We start from the raw sequence: 19,807 nt of genomic DNA, 5'->3' as shown, positions 1-19,807 counted from the left end.
GCCGCTATCTCCTGCCATTATTTCCGTCATTGATTGGTTCGAGGATGATTAGGAAGACCATATGAAGAGTTTTATCAATATTTTAAAGTTTTATGACTTACGAGAGTGCTTTTAGCTTATAAACTTCTAGTAGTTTTATTTTAAAGTGCACGACGACCTAGATTTGAATAGCTTGGGATATTATTATTAATCTTTTACTTAGAATATTTTATATTTCATGAATTATGATATTTTTATATATGATAAATAACACATTAAAATTTTTAAAAATGAATAATTTTGCATAAGCTAATTAAGTGCTACCCGGTATCGGATTGAACGCATAGTAAAACTGTGTTTTCGAGCCTTAGGTCTAGGCGAGCGCCTAAGCAGGCACCCAGACCCTTTTTTTAAATAATGGTTGTCTTGGAGCATGTAGACCTCATCACTCATATCATGGTAGCTCATTTCGAAAATCAATTGGTAGCATAATTCAGTATCCCCATATATGTGTGTGTCATGTGTCTATATGATGTTTCAAGAATTTCTCAAATCATCAATGACAAAATATAAATTTTATTATTTTTGTTGCCTACAATGTTTAACCAAGTATTAAATCATAATTCCCTAGTTAGCATGTCCATAAATGTATCGTTTATATTCTAAGGATTTTCCCTTACCATAGCCTTTAATTAAGGTTATACGCGTAACTAAAATTGTCCTTAGATTGAAGATCGAGTATCCTAAGCGTTTAATGATAATTTACCCATAATAGCCTTCATATAGTCAAAACATCACTACGTAGTGGGAATTGACAAGCAGAAATCACCAAATAAAGGGGAAGAGAGAAACAAAAACTCAAAATAAAAGTGCGATAACTTGAAATCTGATGTGTTACTAATAATTGAGCAACAACAAAGTCCATGTCTTCGGTTATCTCAAACTAATAAATTCCCAACTAAGAACAAATGAATAAAAACAGGAGATGGTTTCATGCAATTTTGATACGAATAAAAAAATGATGAATTAAAACAATAGTTTGATATAGTGATATTATGGCATAAGCTTGTCGGCGGTACACTAATTAGTATAGCCTTTTTTCTCCTTTATTTCACACTAAATTGCCCAGTACTTGTAAGGCTCCACCACTCTACTATACGCTAGTATACAAGGGACTCATAATAACTTGCCAGATGCTACTATAATGCTAATACTCACACAGATCAAATCTCGCTACACAATTAAAACTCCATATGCTCTCGTGCTTTCTATAACAGCATATTTACCGGTGATGGATCCAACTTTTTCTTTTGACCAGTGTTCAAAAACTCAGAAACATTGTCTGTATATCTGTACAATTACTCGAACGCAACCCATTTCCGCTTGGAAATAGGCAGAATCGCTCAATTATGCATACACCAACATAATTGAGCAATTAATGGGTTATGCGCCCGCATAACAGAGCTATACGGGTGACTTTTGCTTTCAATGCAATAGGTCTTGAACATAAAAATTGACCCGAATCCATTAAAATCAATAAAACCTAACGTTTCTAAATCGAAGCCCTAATTCCTAAGCCTTTCTCCCCCTCTCTCTCTCTCCACGAAAAAGCAAAAAGCCCTAAATAGCCATCATGGTCCTCTCGCCTAAAACTTCTCTTCACCGCCTTCTCCATCAAGCTTCAACACTCTCCAGATCATCTTTCCCATCTCCTAACACCTCCTCTTCTTCTGATTCAACTATTCGAAATTTCCTCACTCCTTCAAAGTATCATTGAAGCTTCAATTCTTAAGTTTTCCAAACTTTCATCTGTTAGGTCTCATGTTTATGAGTCTACTGTCTAATCTAGTTTTAATGATTAACAAACAATTCCTAACATCATTCATCGAGTGTTTGTATTTACTTGTTAGGAATCCTACACAAAGATCCCAGCTTGGATGTTGGATGGAATTACGTTTTTACGATGATATCTAATGGAGGTTGGCGGAATTTGGGATTGAAGCTCTTTACACATTCAAGTTAAAAAGATCCAATATCACGCTTCATCCCTCTACCAAGAATAAGCTTAACGAAGACTTTTTAGCTTGGATATATAGTTTCTAGCTTAGGTTTTATACTTTGTGTGATTATACTTAAAAACTCAAATATTACACACATACACATTTTTATTTTATAGCTTTCAAGTTAATCGTATAAAATATGAAACAAATAGTTATATCCATATGTACATATATATGTGTTTCATATTTATCATCTTTATTTGGAAAATAATATGTTTATGGATTAAAGACTTGTTTACACTATTTTATATTTTTCCTCAAGTCTATTAATCTCTTGAAAAGTTGTTTGGAATGATTTCATCAAAATTAAGTTTTGTCGATTTCGTATTCGTGAACAGTTTGCAAAATACATGAGTTTTCACAATTGAAAATTGCAATTTAAAAAATTTCTTCTCTAACATATTCATCTTCATATATACAAATATTTTCCCAAGTTTTATTAATTTTGGAGTTATTTTATTATTTTAAATTGAATTTACAAAAATAAGTTTTCAGCAGTTTTCAGAATCTGGATTATCTGTTTTAAAACAGTGAGTTCTTACAAATACGAAGTGATATTTCATAAATTCTTTCTCTAACATGTTTATATTCATGTGTATAAATGTTTTCTAAAATTTTACTATTTTTGGAGGTGTTTTGCTATTTTAAATTGAATTTAGAAAATCAGCTGTGTAAAATTTTAGAATCTGTCGTGCATGTTTTCAGTCGACTGAACAGTGTCAGTCGACCATGAACAATGTCTCAGCCGACTTAACAGTGTCAATCGACCAAGCAGAAGCATTTTTCACCCTTTTGAAGTTTTAGTCTATCGCAAAGCATCAGTCGACCGATGCAAAGCATCAGTTGACCGATAACGATCAGATTGTATTGTTACGGCTAGTTTTTGGGTTGTTTTGATGATGAGGCTATATATATCTCATAACCAATTTGTTCCACTTAAAAAAAGTTTTAAAAAAGTGTTTTACCAATTTTTAAGAGTTTATCAAGAAATCTAAGTGTGTTTATTTCTTGTGAAAGGAGATTCACAAGTTTGGATATCGATTTCATTGTTGAGGGTTTCATCTTCAAGCTCATACTCTTCTTGCCTTGGAGAAGTCTTCTAAACCCTCTCTTAATATTGGTCATATTTGTTTGTGCTTAATTTTATTTTATTCATTGATTACACACACCCATTTGAGCTTTAGTATATCACATATCGTATATTTGGGTTGTGGGTATAGTTCATTGAGAGAGCTTAATTTTCGTTCTCGTCATTTATATTAGAGAACAAATCTTGTATTTGCACTTTCATTGAGAGAACACGTTGTATTACACAAGGACACTTAGAGGAGTGGTTGGGAAAAACGGGGTTAATTCCAAGAGTGGCTTGGTTGTAAAAACCTAGGGAGATGTAGTAATTCCAAGCACTTAAGAAAGGTGATACGGATCGGCCAACACTTAGAGAAGTGTATTGTGTGATTGTTAATGTGTGAGTTGTAAAAATTTTTGGTGAGCTTTGGAAACCGATTGTGTTGTTGTGCTGATTGATAGTGGAGAATCTCCTCGAGGTGAGGAGCGGAGACGTAGGTTGAGGGTTGACCGAACTCCGTGATCATATTGTTTATTGTCTTATTGTTTATATCACCTATTGTTCATTGTATATACTTGCATATTTTATTATATATTACATTGTTAGGATATATTAGTTAATAAGTTTTATTTTAACATCAAAATCGGATTAGACTAGCAATTATCCTATTTACCCCCCCCCCCCCCCCTCACCATTGCCATCAAGAAGGATTTCGCCCTAACTTCTCCACTTCTTTGTTCTCTAGCAAAGGTCAAAAATCTGAAATTTTAGTGTCCTTTTTTTAACAAATTAGAAATTTTAAAGATGATTATATTAGAAATCAAGAACTTTAAAAGATCAGAAATGTTTAATAACTTGTTTTTTGTTAGTCATCATATTTAACTGATAAATAATTACTAATAATCTATTGTGGGTGATTTTTGAATCTTTATTATCTGCAAATCAAATTATTTAATTAGGATATATGTTGTTTTTTATCTGTGGTGCATATATGTGTCTAATAGATATTAACAGTGGGTGATAATGATGCATATGTGATGTTTTTTTATTAAATGTATAGGATTTTTTATTTATGTCATCATCAATGGACTCTAATTCAAGCATGAGCAAGAGACCACAAAGCACAAGTGAAGAGGAAATCTCAAAAGTCTGATTCTAATGACATGATTCTAATGACATGAGATGGAATAACGGGAAGCTCGTGAAGAAAGGTTGTTATCTTAGTGTGCAATGTAAGAAACGTAGGAAGGTCATGAAGAGAGTAGTCAACCGGCTTAAACCACATTGTCATACTTCTAAGAGAAGTATAGGGATGCACTCGTTTAAGTGATGAGGATAGGATAGCTTTCCGACAGAACTTAGATGAAATCAAGAGGAGAAAGAGTGACAAGAACAGGGCGGAGTATGAGATGAGACGGGAAGTCCGCATTTCAAAAGAGAGGGAAGAGGAAGCACCCAAGCTAGCTAGTATTGGCTCAAAAAATCCATGTGTTTCTGGTCCGTTAGACAAGATGGTTGTAGATGGGAAAACGGAGCAAATCGTGCTTAACGGGATTGAGAAGGTAGTGGAGGAATTTGGCTCATGAAAAATTGATCATGTGGGCATATACAGCAGGCCTTCCTTTTCATGTATTTGATATGCAAGAGTTTGATCTCACATGTGAGGCTATTGGAAGGTATAGGTCAGGTACAAGTGGCCTATTCAGCGTCAGTTCAGGATTCCTCTTTTGAGGAAAGCATGTGAGAAGATTGAGAGAGGGAAAGCAATGGGGGGATGAATATAGTTTTAGCATCCTTGCTGATGGATGGACCAATAGGAAGAACAGAAATGTGATGAACATGTGCTTCCACTGCAAATAAGGCAGCCTACATCTACAATTGGGCTGAGGATCGCATAAAGGAGGTTGAAGAGTCGTATAGTGCAAGCGGTTACCGATAATGCTACTTCTAATATGCCTGCACAGATCGAGTTAAGATCTAATCAGCCAAATATATTCTAGACTAGTTGCATTACACATACGATTGATTTGATGCTAGAAGATATTGGGAAGCTTCAAAAGTTCATGGCTATCATAGAGAAGGCGAGGAATCTCATGGTGTTTCTCTCTCACATCATAATACACTTTCTTTTATACGCAAGTTTACTAATAGGAGGGAGCTTGTTCTTCCAGAAGTTACTAGATTTGTCATTTCCTTCCTTAGCCTGACTTGTCTAGTTAAGAAACCACATTTAGTCTGTATGGTCTTTTCACCCGAATATGAAGAAAATCGATGGATCAAAACTGTGAAGGGAATGGTTACCAGGTCCATAGTCTATGCCGATGTCTTCTGGAAGGACACACAATTGTTAATCAAAATTTATGCTCCTCGTTTCAAGTTGTTGAGGATTCTCGATGTAGATAGGAGGCTTTCCATAGGTTTCGTCTATGGCATGCTAGAGGATGCCAAGAATGAGATAAAATTAGTTTCCAATAAGGAGACTGTATATCAACCGATTGTTGAGATTATTAAGAAAACAGGTGAAGAAAGGCTAGACATTCCACTACATTTGACCGCTTACTTTTTGAATCCCTATTACTACTATAGGGATAAGACAGTTCACGAGGCTACAGCAACTAAGAGCGCTATTTACTATTACCCAAGGTTTTAAATATCGGTTATCGGGGATTTATCGGACGGCCAAAATCCTTATCTGATAGCAAAAATCGGGGATATATCGGGAATAAGTAGTATTTATCGGAGTGATATATTGGATGATGTGTATATATAATATAACAATTAAAAAATATAATCTAATCATGCTTAATGAAATATAAACATACCAAAATGTAAATCATCATGTTTAGAATCACTAACAAATTGTAGAAAGCAAAACTTGCATCATAGCCTTGAAAAAATATAATGTTAGTTAAAATAGGCCGATAATCCCGATAATCCCGATAAAAAAGTCTTACTTATCGGCCGATAAGTGCCGATAACGCCGATAAATCGTCAATAAACCTACAAAAACGATAACCGATTAAAAATCCAATTTATCCTAGCGGAAAGCTCCCAAATCCGATAACTTGACCGATAATATCGATTATCGGCCGATATTTAAAACAGTGTTATTACCTTGATCTTTCTTCCCGAGAATGGATGAGGTGCAGGACATTGTTGCACAAGAAGAAATGGTGAAATATAAAATAGCAGAAGGTCTTATGAGAAGTGCATTGTTGAAACGTTACTATATGAGTCTCGACGATACAGATAATTTTGCTACATGTATAAACTTACTTTTGATTTTAAGTACCTCTCCTCTTCTTCTAGCTTATTTTAGTCGATTAATGTGCTAACGGCTAAAGGTATGCTTGTTTTAAATTAATAGCACATTGGTGGGTTAACTTTAGAGGAGGTGCATCTGAATTGAGAAAGATGATCATAAAGATCCTTAGCTTAACTAATAGTTCCTCAGGTTGTGAGCGAAACAGGAGAGTATTTGACGGGTAATAGTCTTTTTTCCATCTAATTAGTGATGTGCCACAACTCTTGGTTTCTAATTGTATCACCTTCACAAAATATGCAGATATATACAAAAAAGAGGAACTGTCTAGACCCAAAGAGGCTAAATGATTTTGCATTTGCGCAGCTCAATAGAAAAATCATAAAGAAAAGAGAAGGGAGAACAAAGAGTGGCAAAAAATAAGATGTGCTTCTGCTAATGATGATTTTAGAGCATTGCATTGGAAGTTGGGCAATGTTATTGAGAGGGAGAATGAAGAAGATATGTTCCCTAGAAGCGGGCTTTCATGGGCAATTGTTGCAATTTGCAAAGGCTAGTGGTGCGAATGAAGGCTTGCATAGGAGGAGAACAAGGACACATAGGAGGGATGCTACAACAGCGAGGATAGAGCATGAGGGCTCTTCTAGTGCTGTGCTGATGATGTGACTAATGAGTAATAAATGGACTAGGGAAGATGATTTGGATGAGGATAATAGTGATAATTTCGAGGCTCCCTCCGAATAAAAGTTACATGTTGGCCTTCACTATGAGGATGATGAGGAAGACTTGATGCTTTGTGTTGAGTTTCTAAAGTTTTAGTTTTAGTTTTAGTTTTTAAGTCTTTAATTTAACGACTTTTATTTGAGGAGTCAGTTAATTATGATATGTGGATTGAATGTTTGAATAGTTACCTAGTTACTGGTAGTTTGCACTGTTCACAAATTTTATATATTGTATTGTATGATAAATAATAAATATATGTTTCAAAACTGGATAATTCCACATCATAAAAAACTTGTTTTTGAACATTGCTTTTAACCAAGATCCATCATGGTTTAGAGCTCAAAATTTCACAGTTCTTTGTTCTCCTAGCACCTTTGTAAATTCTCTCCCAGCAGCTCTCTAAATTCCCCAGTAGCATACCCTCAAATGGCAGTCAACCAAGAGGCAGAACACCCTTTTTTCTATAAGAAATTCTATTAGCATTTAATCACATTTCATTGTCTGAATTAAAGTAAAGTCACATAAATACTACTTATTTCATAGTCTTCTCCAAACAAGGGTTAAATTTGATACAATGTGTAAACCATTAAACTACTAGCAACTTCAACCAGAGTAGAAACCAAGTATTCTCTACTTTCTGGGATTAGAGCTTTTGATTCTTCTAGGCTATTTAATTAATATATAGAAATCCATGTATTTTATCCTTACATTATTTGTTATAAATAAGATGATAATACTAAACTAACTTGTTAAGGTGATAATTCGCTCACCTTTGTATCTGATTTGTGTATTCATTTTACTATGCCTAATTGAAGAGTTTGAAGTGAACCCCGTCAAACTCTCCGAGCATTGGTTGATCAGCATATGCTATTTTCTTTTCCATTTTGATATATTTCTATAAGGAGATCACAGAAGTTCACCTCAGTTTGTTTTTAGCCAAAAAAATGCAATCTCCAATTAAGGCTCTTAAATTATAGAATCTACCATAAGAGTTCAAGAACATTTGACTAAAAAAATAGTCTTCTGTGTTGCTTGTCATTGTGGTTGAATGCTACAAACTCACAGTTAAATTAACCCTCCACCCCCATTCCGAGTATGTAACATAAAGAATAATATCAAACCAATTCATCATAATTTCAATATTAAATTATTTATATGACTTTCTTGTATTCTGAGTTGTATATATAGAGAGCTAACCATAAGTTTTATCCCGCTAATTAATTTGCATGTGACCTTGTATCTTAGCTTTCCATGCTTTTTGCCTTCTTGCTCATTTTGGCTAATTATTAGACAATAGATTGAAAAAGTAGTTTTCATGAATATTACACAACTCATTTTATGTATCCTAATATATGTATCCTAATAAAGGAAGTTTCTAAACTAACAAAACAATGAGTGTTTCTGAATCTTAATGAATATGATACATAAATTGTCCATGAAAAAATTTCTACAAAGTACTCATGGTACCATTATTAACCACAACAACAGAATCCCAAGTCTTTCTGGTTGCCAAGGTTTATCCTTTCTCTATTCAGTTTGGCTAGGGTACATCAAATTTGTTTTGTAGAAATTTGACTACATTTATTACAACCCACAGCCTATTAATTTGACCTCCTTACTCTTGCCTTTACTCACAGAATATAAGCATACATTAAGTGAAGCTCCTCCTAAGATAACTAAGTGTAATACTATGACTTTTTATCTATTGATCTATTATGAATTACATTATGCATTTATACGATGTTACAATAAATATTTGCAATTGATAAAAAATGGAAAATATAAGAAATAGAACCTTATACAAGATTAATGGACATGTGCCCAATGGATAAGAAATGGTTGTGGCATTATATGAGAAAGGAAAGGGACATTTGTCCATTGACTAAAAAAGGTGGAGGTAAATACGGAAGGATAAAGTGGACGTGGAAGTAGCATTATTGAAGTGAAGGTTGAAACACGTCATGATGGGCGGATGAGCTAAAAGTGGAGGTGACATGTTGAGAGAGAGGGATGACACACATGCAAAAGCATGAGGCAAAAAGGAAGATGGCATTTCAGAAATTGAAGAAAGAACATGTGTCCTTGATTAAGGAGGTGAGCAACCCTTTCACCTTCCCTTTCATGAACCAACGAGAGAAGAAAAAATGGAGAAAAAAAGATAAAGATGAGAAGAAGAAAAGAGAAGGAGAAGAGAAAGGGAAGCATTGAATTGCAGCTAAATCAAAAATTGAAGCTCTATCAAAAATAGATAGTTGTTAAAATTTTCAAATGATGTTTAAGTTTATTTGGATTTAGACATTCTTGAAGGATATCACATTAAGTTATTGGATTAAGTTGGAAGTTGATGTTTATACGTCTTTTTAGTAAACAATAGTAAGAGTTATAGATAACTTTTAAAGAGCCACAAGGAACTTGGAATTTTGAAACGCTTATAAGTGGACTTATAGTTTTTTTTAATTATGATTTTTCTGATTTTTCACATACAAATGTTATGTTTTGATGCGCAAGCATGGAATTCATGTCAAAAGTATGATTTATGATATTTCATGATTATTGTAAGTATGAGCTAATGCTTGTTGAATTATTATGTACAGGTATTTGATTTTCCCTTCGTAAGCTATACATGACAAGCGAGTTTTGTCAGATAATATGAGTCATTTTGATGCATATATTGCATTGATCCTTAACTAATTACGTACACTAAGAAACGCAAGGGTAAGGATGCATAGACCACTACGGTAGGCAATCCACGCTAAACAGATCTTAATGCAAGTAGTCTTGTCAAGAGAACATAGCGTTAGGTAGTCTTCCTAGATAGATCGCAGTTATAAAGTAGTACAGTTGTCAAAACGCAAGGGTAAGGATGCATAGACCGCTACGGTAGGCAGTCCACGCCATTGTTTTAAATATCGACCGATAATCGATATTATCGACCGAGTTATCGGATTTTTGAGCTCTCCGCTAGGATAAGTTGGTTTTGTAATCGGTTATCGTTTTGGAGAGATTATCGACGAGTTATCAGCGTTATCGGCACTTATCGGCCGATAAGGCTAAATTATCGGGATTATCGGCCAGGCATTTTGAGTTGGGTTGTTGAGTTTTTAAAACCCGATCCGACCCGTTTTGTTAATAATATGAAACTTAAAACCCGAAACTTTATGAATCCGACCTTCAAACCCAAACTTCGTCTCCGGAGGCTGCTCATTTTCTCGTAGGGCGCTTCCTCTGTTATCTCCATCTCATGTTTTTTGCGCCTCTTCATCACTCGCCATCATGAACTTCAACCTTGAACTTCGTCGCTCACCTACCCTCTGTTAACCATGTTTTTTTTGTCCGGAAACATGGCTATATACACATGCTGTGAGCTTTCCTTTTCTTGTAATCCCTTCACGCACGCACTTTCTCTTTTGAGTAATATCAGTTCTATAACTATTCTTTTATCATACTTTGCTTTTCTGTTTTTCCTGTAACAGAGACTTATATAAGAAATTAGTGAATAAACTGTACATACTTTGCTTTTCTGTTTTTGGTATGTTTATATTTCATTAAGCATGGTTAGATTATATTTTTTAGTTGTTATATTATATATATACACCATCCAGTATATTGCTCCAATAAATACTACGTATCCCCGATATATCCCCGATTTCCGCTATCCGATAAAGATTTTGGCCGTCCGATAAATCCCCGATAACCGATATTTAAAACCTTGGTCCACGCTAAACAGATCCTAATGCAAGTAGTCTTGTCAAGAGAACATAGCGTTAGGTAGTCTTTCTAGATAGATCGCAGTTATAAAGTAGTACAGTTGTCAAAACGCAAGGGTAAGGATGCATAGACCGCTACGGTAGGCAGTCCACGCTAAACAGATCCTAATGCAAGTAATCTTGTCAAGAGCATAGCGTTAGGTAGTCTTCCTAGATAGATCGCAATTATAAAGTAGTACAGTTGTCAACACATGATATGATATTGTCTAATTTTCTGCACATAATGTAATTGTAAAATATTGCATATTTATTAAAATTGTCTTATTTGGACAATAATTTGTTATATGTATGGTTCAAGTTACATAAATTATTGAATATGTACTGCTTATTGAGCATGTGGAAAGCTCGCTACAAGTAAAGACCTTCAAACTAGTGTGACTTCAAGGATAAGTTCAAACAAGCTCCGTGAGCATAAGCTATGTAAGTTTGAAATTGGAATATAAATTTTCTATAGATTTAGAATTGTATGTTTATTGGATATTGGAGTTCATCTTCACAAGTCTTCTTGCTAAGATAAATTGCGGTAGGCTGTCACATGCCCTAATTCTATCATGTTTTGTTAATATTTAGATAGGTTCCGGGTGTGACACTAAGTGACAAAATCCTCTATGTACTTACTTAGTATAAACATGATTTGACTTTCGAGATACCATTTTGCATCTCAAAATATTGATTTCAAATTGTGGACAATTATTATTCAACTAAACAAATACCCGCCACCCAAAACTCACAAGGGATGAACTAGAAGAGTAAAGCATTATAATAATGGAATGTGTTTGACTATGCTTGCTTTCATAGATTTTAAGAAAATAAGTGCTTTTTCATACATTTGGATCTTTCTTAACAATTAACTTTTTAAAAAAGCACAAGTCGAAAGCAATAGCCTAGAAAAGAAAAGGTTTCTGGTTTCTATCAGCATAATCTCATAAAGCCCACCAATGTGGTCTCCTACTTTTTCAACTCGCATCTTTGATGTAAATTTGCATTATAGTTGTCAAATTTTCTATGACATATATGCCTCTTCTCTGACACTCCCATACATCCGTTCATTCTAAAGCCCAAAATTCCTGATGGGATCAAGCTCAAGACTAAATTAGTTAGATTTAAGTTTTAAATTAGTGTTTGATTTGAACTTTAATTTAACTGAGATAGACTAGTTTTTTATTTTGAATAGGTAGGATTAGAAATGTATTTCTGTTTTGAAATTTAGTAGAGAGGGTTTTAAACCTATATACATCAGTTAGACTTTTTAGTATAAACAGAGAGAGATCATGAGATTTGATTTGAATAAAGAAAATTAGGTTTAGAGAAGATTGTGGAGTGATTCTTAAAAGGCGTGAACCATCGTTTTTCAATTAGATGTCCATGTGTGAAACCAGCCTTTTCTCGTTATTCTTAAACTCAATTACCTAGACACTTCATTTAGACTCCTGTATCCATGTCTGACACCTCCCGTATCCGTGTCTGTGTCAGACGCTTCTTGAATATATACATATATTTATTCAGACGTGTACTCAGTTATATAACACATGTTTTAGTTAAAAAACTCGTGATACACTTCATGAACATATATCGTACACTTCAACTCACATTTATACAACTCGTTAGCCTCGGGTCAGGTTCACTTTAGCTCATATCTAGTTCATAAGTATGATTTTAAAGAGTCGTTTAGGTGTCTAGTTCAATAACGGGCAGTTTTTCAGTTTACCATGGCATAAGGATTTTAGTTCTGATAATATATGAATGAAAAATAATATCAATCACATATAGATTATTAATTTTAATATGTATATAGTTGTGTCCCCATGTGCTAACTTTTACAATTTTACCATGTCAAGTATCCGCACACGTGTCCGCACCCGCACTGTTAATTAAATCCAATCAAATACAACAGCTCCTCATAGCTAATCCTAAGACCACATCACTGCCGCATCATCTCAAAGTTTTTACCCATCGTAAGTTCCTAAATTTGCTCCGCTCTGCTTAGTCATTCTCACCTTCATTCTGTTCGTAAAATTCAGAAATAGCAAACCCAACATAGTAATCAAGCGTTGCTATGATCAAACTTCTTCTCTTCATCGTCGAGTTCAAGTCTCTATTTCCACGTCTTCGCCTTCATCGCAGAGAACCCACAAGGTTCATCCACGGCCTTTGATCTGTTACCAAAGCCAGTCTTGGTTGTCTTCAATTCTGTGGTAAATTAGAATTGCTAATCTACGATTGCATGATTTGTAAGAATCTGAAACTAAAAGGCCTTTTGCAATTTTAGTTTGTAGGTATTTGGTCTAAACTGATTAGTACTCATAACAAACCATGAATCATTCGTGAACTACTCATGTGCCTTAGGTTCAGTTTGAGTTAGTTATTTGTCTTTTACTATTACTGTGGGCGTTTTTAGATTATTTTAAGTTGATTTATAATTTATTAATTATAGTTTTATCTCTGCTGTTCTTTAGTGATAATTTTGCATTCATGTCACGTTGAGTTCTTTAGATTATCTGTTTAGAAAATCCTAGAGATTCCATCCGTGTCAATTCCTCTAACTAATCTATTTAAATAGTGTCTAGAAAGTTGGAACTTGTCGAGATTCCAATATATCAAATGACATTTTGGCACTCACAATATTTCGCGCGACACTTCAGCATTAAAAAGTGGCTGAAATAGATGGTGCTATATCAGGTTCCACTGTTCCCAGTTAACATTTGTTTTAAAGGTCGGGGTCGGGTCAGGGACCAACTGGAGCCTAAACTCAAGACCTAAAGGACATCTTTCGATAAGTACTTTTGGAAGGTCCTACCTCAAAAGGACTTAACCATATAGAAAAGAAACACCAGAAGCACGTTACACAAAAACCTAAATTCAAAGGAAACTAACAAAGTGTAGAGACCCATAAATTTCCAAAAAATGCAACAACTCAAACAGAACGATTGATAAAAACTGCACCTGAACCAAATGAGTTACTTCCGCAATAACAGATGAATTTGTAGGGAATCTTGACGTCAAGGCAAGCGCAATGCGAGGATCCACAGAAAATGCAGTTCTTACATGTTCAACCCATTTATCTGATCCAATTTTAGTACAACGAAATAATGTGTTTTCTCTGTACATCAGCCCAGATGAGAGGACAAAATAAGTAATAACCTCAACAGAAAGAAAATTTACACTAAATAGACTTAGATTATGTGCAAAAACGTACTTATTCAAAGGCTGTGCCCAGACTTCAAGTCTATCAGCCTCATGCTGACAAAGCATTGTAAGCAATTGTTTTCTTTTTTCGCGTCCAACGGCATAGTTGTCCAGCTGGCCCCAAACAGGGTGACACGCATCAGCCTATGCAAGGTGGAAAACAAGCAATAAAGTGAGATAAAATTTTTATTTTACAGAAATTTAAAACCGTTTGTAACTTGAGCAACGATCCTATGGAGCCTAAATGTATTCTCAGGGTTGGTTACCATGTTTCTCAAATCACTTTCACGTCCACGACCTCTTAAAGATGAATCAAGTAGAGTGGCATCAGTTCGCTCACTTAATAGATGATGTACAAATATGGAAACTGACTGAGCTTCACTCTGAGCGAAGCTTTTAATATTTCCTTCAAACCACTCTGGCTCATAAGCGAACCATCCCAATGCAGCACTAAAACAGAAGATGCATAAATATGTAAATGTTAACAATCATTTAGTTATGCAATAAATATCATGATGAAACTAGACTATGGCTACCTGAGCTCTAGACACCATTAGATAATTATGATGATAATTAAAAAAAAGTATACCATGACGTTAAATACAGCCAGATGTTTAAAGAAAGCCTTCCGGCCACATCAGCAGGTTAGAAGACAATATTAACTACAAATCTATTCTTGCTTCAATTCTTTCATTCAAAAAGGGAAACATGATACGCGCATGAAAATAATATTAGTGTAAGGGCATCTCCAACCCAGCACCAAAATGGTGCAAACAGTGCATTTTTTGGCACTGTTCCTTCTCCAACCATCTCCAACCCAGCACCAAAATGGTGCAAACAGTGCATTTTTTGGCACTGTTCCTTCTCCAACCCTGCCCCATTTCCTGCGCCCACCAAAATGGTGCAAACAGTGCATTTTTTGGCACTGTTCCTTCTCCAACCCTGCCCCATTTCCTGCGCCATTTTGGTGCATTTGAACAGTGTTGCACCAAATATGGAGTCGCACTGTTCATCGTTTTATTACTGTTCATGTTTTATTTAAATTTATAAAACAACCCCAATAATATTTAAATTTTATAATTTTACCCCAATTGTATAATTTGGACAAAATAAATTATTTTTTTAATTATAAAAATAATGTTAAATTTTAAAAGACATTATTATTAATTATAATATTAAAATCTAGACATTATAATTAAAAGTAGATAAAAAGGAATATGTGAAAAAAATAAAATTTGATATGTGGGGTTAATTGTTGAAATAGTTAAAAATATAGAGAATAGAAAATAATAATATAAAAGTAGATAAAAAAGAATATACTGAGAATATTCTTTTTTGGTGCAAAAAATGGTGCAATGGGTTGGAGATGAATTACTGTTAGATGTGACTTTTGCACCATTTTGGTGCAAAATTTGCACTATTTTGGTGCAATGGGTTGGAGATGGTCTAAATAGACAAGCATGGGTATGCAATAAATATAATTGACGTATCCAGGTCAAATAAGGCTTTTGAAGTATTGTCTCCTCTTCTCTCACTTCAGTATGAATTCGCATTATTCTCTTAAGATGACTTGGTGTATGAACTAACAAATATTGGTATAAAAAATTAAGTGGGATCCTTATCTGCAAGTTTGACAGTACACTGAATAAATAGGCTAGGCAGCAAATGCTAGCTCCTACTCCTGTTGACCAGAAGATACAACTAAGCTCACAAACAACGTGCGAAGGGCAGAGCGTGATAAAGTACAGGGATATAGGAGCTGAGGAGCAGACACAAAAGGGGTAAACCATCGTTTCTGTTTTGTGTAAGTCGAAAGGCAAGATGTGGGGTCTTTGTGGGACTTGGTATGCATGAGCATATTAAGATAGCAGGATAGTTAACGGCTTGAAGAACTTATTTCTATCTCAGCTTGTAGCCCAACGCAGTGTTTATTATTATTATTATTACTGTTCATTTTAAATTCCTACAGAACAGAGTTGAATAAATCTATAAGAGTATAGATCCATGGAGCTAGGAATTACATGTTGATTATATGTCTCAAGTATGATTTACATTGTGTACTGGTTAATATAATGAGTACGTTAAAAATGCTTGAGTTTGAATGGAGTGTCGTGACGCAAGAGTTGGATCTATATTAGATAAGGTGTATAATGGATGTAATTTTAAAGTTGGAAAGTAGCATTCTAGCAGACTTACTATGGTTAGAAATGTAGGACTTGAGGTGATTCTGAATTAGATTAGTTAGCATCTCATCATACTTCTATTGAGTGTAAAAGAACACAGTGATTTCCAAAAGATGAAGCATCTGATCTTATAGTTGAAGGATGTGTTGGGATTTTCACTCGAGATATTATCATCTTTTATGTAAGCACTTGATTAGAGTCATAAGAGAAGAATGTGAAGGATTTCTAGCTTGTGGGATGAGAGAGAGATCTGAAAACAATTGAGATATTTAAGTATTAAATGAGTACATTTATATATTCCCTAGATGATCTAGAGTACCCCAAATTGAGAAGTTGAATTTAATCATTTGATCTTGATCATAAACTACTCTGTTGGATAATATTCTATTTCAGTCATGATTTCAGTTATATAAATTATGAATATGTACCACTTACTGCGCATGTGGAAAGCTCACTCCAAAAGTAAAGTAATATTTCAGATTTGTGTGGCTTGAAGGATACAGTCTCACGTGATTCAAGGATGTGAACCACATCGTTAGCAGTAGACGACTACAGCAGATGCTATGACAAGTGATTTTGCTGGCATATATGTGTACATGTGTCATGATCAGCAAATAAGTGCACAGACAATTAATATAAGTTTGGATTCAAAATCAAAAGATTTTCCTTTCAAGATCGTCCATTTAGAAATATAATTTTGGAAGATATTGAAATTAGGCTTCGCAAGTTCTCTTGTTAAGAGGATTTGTGTCATGTGCCTTAGTTTTATAATTGATTATATAATAGTACTTGATGTTGGTTCGAGCGTGACAACATCACTGTGAAATATTTCCACCATTCATTTTCTTTGGTGATAGGAAACCATGAGTTATGTATAAAATGCCATGCCCCTGGTACAGTATTACTTTGCCCAGCGTCTAGCACTTTAGACAAGTTTCAAGAAATTACTGTCATAGCCAACCTCGTTAAGTATACAAAAAACAATTCACTTCCTCCAAAAGAAACATGTATGCTACATAGGATTCTATTGCTCAAAAACAGCTCAAGTTTCCACTTAGAAAATGGCATCATCAGATGCATGGAGGACCCATCACCAGAACACATTAAGACAAAAGCCTGACAGCTGCCTTATAAGGATAAATAGTCAGGACAGACAGGATAACACTCCTATGATAAGTTAACCATCAGATTATTTGTCCTACTAGTCATAAATGTATGGACGAGGAGACTAAGGTTTGCTTCATTAGAACCTAAGGCTGACTAAGAATAGACTATACTCTGATTTAGACAACCGTTTCAATGTTCTTAGAAAGATTAAAGGGTGCTAAAATGATTGCCGTAAAGCAACATGAGGGTTTATCTAAATATGAACAGAGCTAAATGACAATCATGAAAAAAGTAAGACTATGCAAAAAAGCTGTATTGAGTCCACCCACACGAGGAGAGGGAGAGAGAAATTCATCTCTAAACCATGGTGAAAGAAAAAAGACTAAGTCCTTGCAAAAAACAAATAATGGAATGCAACATAATTGTAATGGCAAAACATGATAATCTAATATGGGATAGTATGATATTCTTCAATGTAACAACAACACTGATAAACAAGGACAGTTTAAAAGTAAGAAATACAGATAATCATGAATCGTAGGAGATTCACTATAATGTCAAACTCAAACATTGAACCACCATCAAAGCAATCAAACTAGGGTTTAGGTCTGTTAATGTTTATCATCAATTATACTATGAGTAACTCCATTGATGATGTAATATCATTTTTCAGCAGAACATCAAAAGAAACCACAACCAAGTCAAACAGCTATATCAGCTCTTAAACATAGAAAGAGAAGAATAACACTACACAGAAAATAAAGAAATAACCATTATATCTCTTATATCTACATAGCTACAACAATTTTCAACACTATACTATAATTTATCATTAAGCAAACAGACTATGAATATAAAAAACAGATTTAACACATTGGAAATGAATACCATGATGGGATGACCAAGGTTAAACTATGCACAAGACAAATATTTTCTTCTACATCCAATAGACAACCCCAAAGAACACCTGAATAAAATAATAGAGCCAGTGAAGGGGAAAATATTCCTTACCGATAGACCCGGTCCTCTAACAGATGAAGCCCTATTCTGCAGTCCTGTAGATTACTCTGTGCTTGAGATGAACAGAACTTCAAACCAAGAAGCATTGCGGTAAAGAAGGTGCCAGCAGCGGCAGGATGACAAGAAAAATGTGATGGGGATTTCATGGTTCCTTGTAACATTCTACTTAGGAGTAAAAGTTGCTCAACACTGTCATGTCGAACTACCTACCAAGTAGCAAAAGAGAATTTAATAACTTATGTATCTTATAGCAGGTGTAAAAGGAAGACAAAGGTGTCAATTAAAATGGATTTCATAAGGCATATTACAATTTTAACATCAGACCTAACACATACGGAGTTAAAACACAATATATTTATAGTAGATTTTGCTCGAAACATTTGAACTGCGAACTCATTCTTGATACACCAGCATCAAACAAAATTAAGTTCTTGATGCTAGATATCCTATATAATTCCATTGAGTTCTCTGAGAACAGCCTGGGAACAATCCTGATTCGTTGAACCATGGTCCAAACAAATCGATTGTCCCATTTTACATTTTCCCATAGAAACACATCAAGTACAACTCTAAATGGCATGCTTAAGGAACAAGAGGAATATGGTTATGGCATACTTGTAATCTGAACTTTGTTCATAATTATAATGAGTTAATATAGATAAAAAAGAATGAAGAAGTTCCAATTATACAAAAAGTATAGAAGAAATCAAGGAATTTGCTCTTTGTGTGTTTTGTGAAGCATTGCACATATTACAACTCTTACTTCATTAAGTTCAATATTGATGCTTTTGATGAAAAAAAATTGTTTCCATAGGATGTGTCATTGGCTTAACTACTGCCCATTTCAACAAAATAACAATTCCAAATTCAGTAAAAAGGAAGCTTGTGAAATTTTGTTCTGATCCAATACTAGTACTCGTACACTTAAATGGATATGGATAAGAAGCAAATTCAGATATTTTGGATGCCCATTTACATCCTTATCCTCATAAAGACTACAGGGTAGAAACAAGGGAATAGTTCACATTGATGGCTACAAGATGGCTAAGCCCTTTACAAAGTATCAATCTTTTCTTTTAACGCACAAATAAGCTAAATTTGTTCATCTATATATTGTTGAATTGGACAGTTTCTTCTAAAATACTGGGAACAAACACTGGAAAATATATAATGCTTCAACTTCCAGCCCCCACCCACCCCCCACCACCACAAAAAAAAAATGGTGATGGGTGCAAGAGGAAAACCGTTCTATAAGGTTATATCATAATATAAATCAAGAGAAAACATGTCAATAGTCCATTAGCAATGAGATTTTTGAAAAATTGTAGTAATCATTCAAAAACTTACCCAATAAAAGTCAAATTTGAGAAAGCATGAGGGAAGATTTGAACAGCTGGCTGCCAACCTAATGCAAACTAATGCAACTAACTACAATTTAGTGCCCAGATCCT

The 19,807-nt window shown here is 34.5% G+C and overlaps 1 protein-coding gene across 1 annotated transcript in view; it reads right to left on the bottom strand.

Moving 5' to 3' along the window:
• Positions 1 to 19,807, bottom strand: part of LOC109833816 (phosphatidylinositol 4-kinase alpha 1-like) — a 52,715-nt gene that overhangs the window by 15,870 nt on the left and 17,038 nt on the right. The window contains 4 exon segments of the mRNA XM_020401642.1: positions 13,804 to 13,960; positions 14,057 to 14,190; positions 14,313 to 14,496; positions 18,348 to 18,562. Of these exon segments, the coding sequence (XP_020257231.1) occupies positions 13,804 to 13,960; positions 14,057 to 14,190; positions 14,313 to 14,496; positions 18,348 to 18,562 (690 nt within the window).

The sequence above is a fragment of the Asparagus officinalis genome, chromosome 3 (assembly GCF_001876935.1).
Source record: "Asparagus officinalis chromosome 3, Aspof.V1, whole genome shotgun sequence".
Lineage (NCBI taxonomy): Eukaryota > Viridiplantae > Streptophyta > Magnoliopsida > Asparagales > Asparagaceae > Asparagus > Asparagus officinalis.
This window is presented reverse-complemented; position numbering and strand designations above follow the sequence as displayed.